The sequence below is a fragment of the Nicotiana sylvestris genome, chromosome 2, assembly GCF_000393655.2.
Source record: "Nicotiana sylvestris chromosome 2, ASM39365v2, whole genome shotgun sequence".
NCBI lineage: Eukaryota > Viridiplantae > Streptophyta > Magnoliopsida > Solanales > Solanaceae > Nicotiana > Nicotiana sylvestris.
This window is the reverse complement of record NC_091058.1, coordinates 28815747-28824786: the sequence shown is the minus strand read 5'-3', so window position 1 is coordinate 28824786 and position 9040 is coordinate 28815747. Positions and strand designations below refer to the sequence as shown.

The 9040-nt window shown below is 34.1% G+C and overlaps 1 protein-coding gene across 1 annotated transcript; it reads right to left on the bottom strand.

Moving 5' to 3' along the window:
* Nucleotides 1-3036: 3036 nt before the first annotated feature.
* LOC104249332 (uncharacterized) lies at nt 3037-4166 on the bottom strand. The gene is made up of 3 exons (XM_009805736.2): nt 3908-4166; nt 3321-3820; nt 3037-3119 (listed from the first exon to the last, which is right to left on the bottom strand). Exons 2-3 carry the CDS (start codon nt 3807-3809, stop codon nt 3102-3104), a joined length of 507 nt encoding a protein of 168 aa, XP_009804038.1. The 5' UTR covers nt 3810-3820; nt 3908-4166; the 3' UTR covers nt 3037-3101.
* Nucleotides 4167-9040: the final 4874 nt, after the last annotated feature.

Below are 9040 nucleotides of genomic sequence, written 5' to 3'. Positions count from 1 at the left end.
TTCTCAACCGAGAACGGTTCTTGGGGGGTTCGATTTGGGGTTCGAACGGTTCTGGTCTGATTTGAACCAAACCAACGGTAGTTTGGTGACGAGGGAGTTCAGGGAGATGTCTGGTATGAGCTTGGGACTGGTTGGGGTAGGTTTAGGTTCTGCTCGAATCTTCGATTGAAGATTCGAGAAACTGGAGGTTGATTTGAGGCAAACGGTTAATAGATCCGTAACGAGGGTGGTCAGGGGGTGCCTTGGTGTGAGTTTGGGACTGGTTGGGGTGGGTTTCAAGTTTTGCTCGAATCTTCGATTGAAGATTCGAGAAGCTACAGTCTGATTCGAGCAAAACGGGTAAGGGATTCGTGGAGAGGGTGGTTAGGTGCTCTAGGGGTGTTGGTTTCATGGTCATCGACGTTGTTGCCGCCGGATTTCAGGCGAAGGGGTTTCAGGGCGGCTAGGGTTTCGAGGGTCGTTTGGTTTGTCTCTGAAGGAGACGATGAACAGGGGTATGGCTTGGGGGATGTGAGGTGAGTGGTTGGGCTTATATACGAAGGGGGTAGTTTAACCCTGGCCGTTAGATCAACCACGATCAATGGCCTGGATCAATTCATTTAAAGAAAACGGTGTCGTTTGGAGTAGTACTGGGGCGGGGTCGATCCAGATTGAAATGGACCAGGTTATGGGGGAAGCCTGGGACCATTAGATCAAAACAAATCAATGGCTTGGATTTATTGGCCAGATACGACGCCGTTTGGATATATCTGGAGACGGACTGGACCGTTTGATCGTATGAGATTGACGGTCCAGATTCACAATGCCCAAACGATGTCGTTTTGGACTGGTCACAGGTGGACTGGATTTGGGGCGGGTATGGGCTGACTTGGGGGTGATATTTGGGCCTGAACTTTTCCCTTTTAAACTGGCCCAGTCCGAATTTTTACCCTTTTTTCTCTTGTTTCTTCTTTTCCCTTTTACTTTCTTTAATTCCTAAAAACCCAAAATTCCTAAATTAAATTGTAAAACCAAGATTATTTTAAAAAGATATTAATTAACCCTTAACAACAATTAACGCACAAGATCAAATATTGATTAAAATAAAAATCACACAATTAAACAATAAAATGACAAAGCTACCAAAAATTCATATTTTTGTGATTTTTCCATTTTGTAAAACAAACTTGATTGTTTAATTAATTCCTAAATTGTAAAATTAAATCCTAAATGCACATGCAACACATATTTTTGTATTTTTCTTAATTAGAGTAGAAATAAACATGCACAGACAAAATACAAATAAATCACAAACAACACAAAACCATTTTATTTTGAATTTTTGGGAGTAGTTCTCATAGGGCAAAAATCACACAATCATATTGCAGGTATTATCTCGTATGTGTGGATGATCAATGCTCATGGAATCTTAAGTCATCAAGCCTAAACACCTCGAATATATTTAAGGTGAGAAAGTTTGAAAAAGTTCACATATGTGGAAATAATTTCAGATTATTTTTACAACGGCAGGCTACCTCAAATCTCGTTGGAAGTTTGATAATGAACAAGTTAGATGATCCTAAGCTAGAGTATACACCGGTAGAAATACAACGTGACATCAAAAGGGAATATGGAGTTGATTTGAACTATATGAAAGCATGGAGGTCTAGGGAAAAAGTTTTCGAGCTACTGAGAGGTAAACCAATCGATTCGTACAATAAGGTGCCGAGGTTTCTATATATGTTAATGCATACAAATCCTGGATCTGTGACAAGGTTGGAAAAGTCAGATGACGGCTGCTTCTTATATGTATATGTGTCACTCTACGCATCAATTAAAGAGCGGGAGTATTACATGCCTAATATAGTTGTTGATGAGAGCTTTTTAAAATCAACGCACAGAGGGACCTTACTAACGGCTTGCACGCAAGATGCGGCAGGTTAGTTCAAGTATACTATTATTGAATATAATGTGGTAAATAGAAATTACATGTAGTATATTTTATTTATTGTATAAAGCTTGTATTATTAATAATATCCTTATACTCTTACGTAAAATTCATTTTTTCATTTAATGTGTTGTACAATATAAGCTTAAGTAAAGTTATTTTTTGTGATGTTCAATCAGGTAAAATATTTCCGCTCGCATATGCTATGGTTAATTCGGAGAATGATGCATCGTGGGAGTGGTTCTTCCAAAATTTTCGAGAAAAATACGGTATAATACAAATACAGTAGGATTACTGATCACTTTCCAGTTAAGTATGTGTTTGACTCAAAAGATATTAAAATCTTTTTGAACAAATCAATCAAAGATGAAGGGGTAAATCCTAGTCAAACTTAGTTAATTCCAGATCGAAAGGTTTAATAATGATGATTGCAAAAGTGAAGAAGGAAATATCGATAACCTTATTAAGATTTAACATCACTCGATGAGAAGAGAGAATTATAATTGTTTTTTTTCCTCTTAGGATATAGGAGTGAAGCTTTTCTTTTGATTTCCCTTCTGAGGGAATCCCCCAGCCCCCTATCGAAAGCCTTCCTTGGCTATATATAGTCGAAATCCCGTTCCTCAATGTGACTTGATGCGTTTTGGTCAATGGTGCATTCTGATCGTAGCTTTAGGCATTGCTCTTTTCGATTTATCGGGTATTTCTGAGGAGAAATGGAGTGGATTCTGTTGACTTTCACTACCCAATTGCTGAAAAGGAGGTCGTGGGCAACCTGATCGTGGTGGTCAGATTTTGACCAATACGGTATGCGAGGGACTCTATGCTCAACAAACACAACAAGTTGATCTTTTGCTCGAGGACAACATTCATAAAACCAAATTTGGAATGCTAATGAAAATCCATATAGCCTGGAATATTTTTTTGCTTTCTTCCCTTGAAAAGCTTTTTTCAATGAGATATATGTTTCGTTAAAAATCAATTTACCCCGTGGATAATTTTCAAATTCACCAGACTCAACTAGCTTAAAGTGACCAACTGAGACAGGACTATCAGGAAGTGATGAAAATAAAAAGATGTTAATGAAGTACATCACAACATCTTCACTGCATCTTGATCTGATGATCATCTCTCCCCTTCAAAACAATCGATTATAGCCTGGCTATTAAGCTTCTTAATTCCTCCAAAACACCTATCAATCAGACTACAACTTTGATTAGTATCATAACGTTTATACGCCATACCAGTACATTTCAGACCCGTAACAAGCGCAAATTCACCGATACCAACGATATTTATACCTTATACGGATAAATTAAAAAAGAAACTACAACTGATAAAATTTACAAGTATAACTGATGTTGCGATAATCTTAAATACAAACATAAAATACCTTCAAATTTGCTATCTGCCCGCTGGCCCCATCAATCTTTCTTCTTTTGTTGTGTTTCACAAACTGAAATTGTATATCCTGAAATTCATCTCCAACCCCTTTTGCTAGTTTCTTCACATCTAACTTTCTTGTCGGTTTATGGTTACTTATACCTAATTCATCCATGTTTGGTTTTGCAACTTGATTATAACTTTTGGGAGTAGAGTGTGAAGGTACTTGAGAAACAATTGTCAGACCCTCGATCCTTTGCTCCCTAATCTCCCTAATTGAACTACCCATCTGCAAACGCCTTTGGTTTGCAGACCTTTCAGGAGTTTCATACAACAACTCAAAGCTGGGACGAGAAAGTGGTAAAACATTTTCACTACTTCTTGAAGGAGAATCACAATAGGTATTCCTGATAGCCTTGATAGCCGAGACATCCAATTTCAATCCTCTGCCCAAATAGTTGTTCAAAATATTTTTTTGTGGTTGATTTGACTTCTCCATTGTTGCAAATTCTGCAAAAAAAATGAAAGCCTAAGATTAAATTATTGACAAACTGATGTAAAAAATGAATAAATATACAGATTCCAGGGTTTTCTTACCTTAAAGTTCAAAAACCTACATAAGCAATAGAGAAAACGAAGAAGTAATCGAATATTTATATGAATCAATAAGAGATTTCAGAGTTAATTTGTATGATATTATGGCACGATTCCATATCAAAATTATCGCCGCCATAAAGAAAATTGATTGTAATTCCTGCATATCCGCGTGAAAATTATCAGAAGCGTGAATTAGTGAATGATAAATAGGAGAAGAAGAAATATCGAGAGTATATGAAGGCTCCATCAGCGAGATACGTTGATGGAGATACAGAACTAAAAAATAGAGAGAGAGAAAGTAAGAAAAAAAGGTACTTCCTTGATTAGTGCAATCCATTAATTTATTAAATATTAAGACTAATTTTTGTAATTTGCAACAAATGTAAAAAAAAAGTGCTTTTTATGGAATAAACGAGAAATGCTATTATTTATTTAAATAATAGTTAAAAAGGGAAAGCATGTAAAAATCTCTAATCTGAATTCAATGCACGAGGTCATAGTGTTGGTTATGAAAATAAAAGATAAGACAATGAAAGAAAGCCGTCGTGGCCCAAATTGATCTTTTAAACAAATAATATGTGCTTTTGCTAAATGGAATTGGAGCCAATATTATTGATCCCCACGTGATTTTTATGCTACATGACTATATAAAAATATTGCTTTTCAGATAACTTTAGTGGCGTCTTTTAGTTTCTTTTGCTTCCACTTAACATAATCTTTATGCTTAATTGGCATTGTGCCCTCCACTATATACATCTTGCACTTGAATAATTTAGGTTTGTTTAAAGACATAACTACCCCTACATCATTTCCATTTCCTTTAATAGAAGGGAAAAAAATAAAGTACAAAAGAGAGTGAAAACTGCGTGACTACAAGGTCAATATGGTCAAGAAAACGTCAAAAGTACTTGATGTCTCTAATAATGGAGGATAAAGATAAGCAATGGCATATAGTGTAAATTCTTTTCAAAACCAGGGCCATTATTAACCTCTTACTTATATAAATACAGGCCATATACATCCTCTGAGCAAAGCAAACACAAGCTATTAAGCAACACCCGGCAACTCAGTCCCTCCGCCGCCAACATCACCTGAAAAAACCGCCGGCGACCCAGTAGTCAGTACATCACTACCAGTAAAAATACACCGGAGAATTTCAATTATGGCCGGAGCAAAGACAGAGATGATGATGAACGGAGGAAACATGATGTCAAGAAGGGTAGAATATGGGCGACCAATACCAAAGAGAGGGCAAGTGAAGGTGACCATAGTGTTGGGATTAGCTCACTCTTTGTCTTCTATTTTCTCCGTCGGTGGCCGTTCTGTCTTGACGGAGAACAACCCATCTCCCCTGAGCGAGTGAAGAGAGAATACCCAGTTTTGGTAAATTTAGAGAGTGTTGGAGGGTATAGTTGTCCTTCTTGAGAATCTTGAGCTTGTTCTTTAGTTTGTTCTGTACATATTTTTCTGATTTTTCCTAGTTCTGTCTTGTAGTATAATTTTGGAAGTTAAAGTTTTCAATCATCTTCCAGAGATTCATTTTGTTTTAAAATCCATTCTCCATTGATTTGATGATTCATTATTCCATCAACTTTGCATACTTTTTTGCAACTAATTTTGTACATAAGAGAGACCAGAAAGGAATTACAAAGCGAAACTATACGAATAACAACAAACCTAACCTACCAACAACTCCTTGACAAGTACCACATTTATGTCTTTCAATTGCTTGAACTAACATCAAACACTCAAACCATCTCAACCAACAGTGGGAACAGATTCCATCTTTTCTGTCGTAGAGTTTAGTCAAATATCATCTTCATTTGAACGACCACAAATCAGCACCTGCCTGAAAACCAAGAGTTGCCTTCTCCTCAAAAGGGGTACATATATTGAAATGAGGGGTACTTTTTGTCGACTTTTTTTTTTTCGGAAATTAGTGTTTGCCCAGAAAATTTCATATTTCACTTTGAAATGACTTTCAGAATTTTTCGGAATTTTTGAAAAACTCTGAAAAGATATTTTTCAAAATTTTTCGCTTCAAATCACTAAAAAAAAATTAAAAAAATCTCGAAATTGTATTCAATATCCTAAACACAACTCTAATAACCAAATAACATTCTCACTTACATTTTTTCTACTTTTTTCCGGAATTTTACCGTTCTTATGTCCAAACACCCACTAAAATGAGATGTTACTTAGGGGTACATAGGTCGAGGTTCGAATTTTATGATTATCAAACCAAACCAATTGTGTCGGGTTATTAAATCTAAAGACCAAACCAAGTCAATAAAACTAGGATTTTTAAATCTTGGTTTTTCTCAGATTTTCGGGTTATTCGGGTTTTTTTCCGATAAAATCTTCGTAGAACAAAACATATAACTTGTGCTCAAAATATTTCTTTAATCCTAGTAAGATACAACAATATAAATTATTTTTCAAGAAAATAATACAAAATATGAGATGTGTCATGACATTATCCTAAAATATTCAACAATAAAGACAATAAAATTATGTAATATAAATATTGCTAATTAAAAAACTATAATAAAAATAAACATAATCTAAAAGTACTAAGTCATGCTAAAGTAATTAGTAGATTAATAAGGGAATATTAATTACATGACTAAACGCTAAAGAAAAGATAAAAATAGGTTATGCATTTTTATCTAAATTATTACAAAACAAAAAATAGATATTCAATACATTCTCGTTCGTAGTATTGACTATTGAATTGAATGTCTTTTGATAGTATTAGTATTGATTTGATTTTGGTTTGGGCTTTTGTTAGCATTATTTAATTCACTAATATTAATGTTTATAAAACTTATTGGAACAGTCAAAAGTTCTTAGTCCAACTTTAAAGTAATACCTTTCTTAAAATAATACCTTAAACGATAAAATTATGATTTTTTTTATGAAATATTTATAAATTACATCATAATAAATATATTTATATATTAAATATATCCAAAATTTCTATATATATAATGCCGGGTTGGTTTGGTTTCGGTTTGTCTTTCTTTAGTTAAAACCAAACCAACCCAATTATGGTTGAGTTTTTTTTTCCAACACCAAACCAAATCAAACTAAACCATAGTCGAATTTTTTTTCTCAATTTGACTCGAATTATTGGGTTGATACGGTTTGTCGGTTTCCTTTGTACACCCCTAGTATTACTTATCTAAATCACATTATTTCCCTCTTTGGCTACACTAGTAGGAATTGATGTTTTATGATATCAACGTGAGATTTTTAATTTTATTTTATTTTTCTCCTAAACATGGTATATTTTAGTAGGTATTTAGTTTTTACTAAGTCAAAAGCTCTGCAACTGATGATGCTTCGCATATATGTACTTGACATTGAAGAATTTAAATTCAGTAAAACAAAAGATGAAGAATACATATCCAAGTTGCTATTAGCCTCACCTATAACTTAAAGAATTGAGTCTCTCCTCCCATATGAAACAAAAGATGAATAATACATTTTAGGTTTTCCAAGAATCTCTAAACTATAAATAGGGCTGATTTCTTCAGAAATCATGAGAATTCTATAGCAAGCAGAGTTTTGGACTTATAACAAGAGATAAAATTAAAGGGAACAAAACTACCTTGGAAGGAATTACTGCAAGTAGTGCCCATACGTTTTTGGAGTTCCATTTTAATTGGTAGTTCCACGTCATCAGTGGGGATAAAATAAACCAATAAGATTCTTTTAAATAAGATAAAATCTTTGTTAACTTTTTCGTAATACATCCCATGACCCCTTTATTTAAATTTTTCAAAATACCTCCAAGAAAGGAAACAATTTTTTTTCCTCAAACGATAAAAAGAAAAAGTTACTCCCTCCGTCTTGATAGTGTTTGATTAGGCATTAAGTTTAAAGACTTTGAACCTTGTGGTTTAGAATAAGCTATAATTATTTGTGTGGCTATAATTATTTCAATAAGGGCACAATGAAAATTTTAAAGTTAAATTAATATTAAAATATAAAAATATATCATTTCGTTTGGGATTGATTATAAAAGAAAGAGTGTCACATAAAATGAAGTAATAGAATTGCTCAAATTGTTCGACACTAGCACTAGTAAGTAATATGACTTAAACATTTAAGTGTGTGATTCTAAATCTCAACAAAGTTCCTTCTGTTATGAAATAAAAGCAATTTAGTAAAACATGAACAAGAAATAAAAACAATTTAGTAAAATATGAACAAGAAATAGAGATAGAGAGAAGGAAGAGATTTTCTTCTTCAATTGTGTGTATTTTCCTATCTATTACAAGGCCTTTATATAGGCATGAAAAGTGAAGAAAATATGTCATTGAACATAGATAATATGTCATTGAATATGTCATTAACCATTTGAGAGAAAGATCATGGAGGAAGAGTAGACATCCACCATATTTTGATTTTTATCATAATACTCCCCCCTTGGATGTCTATAAATAATGTTATTAGGAAAAAACCCTATGAGAAAAAAATCCTAATGAAGGAAAAAGAGTACACATATTTAGAAATACGCCTTTTGGTTGCCTCGTTAAAAACCTTGCAAGGAAAACCCAATGGGACAAAACCTTGTAAGGAAATAAGAGTACAACGCGTATTAACTCCCCCTGATGATATCAATTCACATCGTTGAGCCTTCGTATCCCAATCTTGTACACTAGTTTCTTGAAGGTTGACGCTGGTAGATATTTGGTGAACAAATCAGCCATATTATCACTTGAACGGATCCGTTGCACATTAATATCACCATTCTTTTGAAGATCATGTGTGAACAATAATTTAGGTGAAATGTGCTTTGTCCTAACTCCTTTATGAATCCTCCCTTTAATTGAGCTATGCATGTTGTATTTTCTTCATACAAAACTTTGGGTAGTTTATCACACTTCAAACCACATTTGTCTCGAATAAGATGTATAGTAGACCTCAACCATACACATTCTCGACTTGCTTCATGAATAACAATTATCTCAGCATGATTAAAAGAAGTAGCCACGATTGATTGCTTAGTCGATCGCCAAGATATGACAGTGCCACACATGTAAACACATAACATGTTTGAGATCAAGCCTTGTGTGTGTCAGATAAATACCCCACATCGACATAACCAATAAGATCGGTATTGCA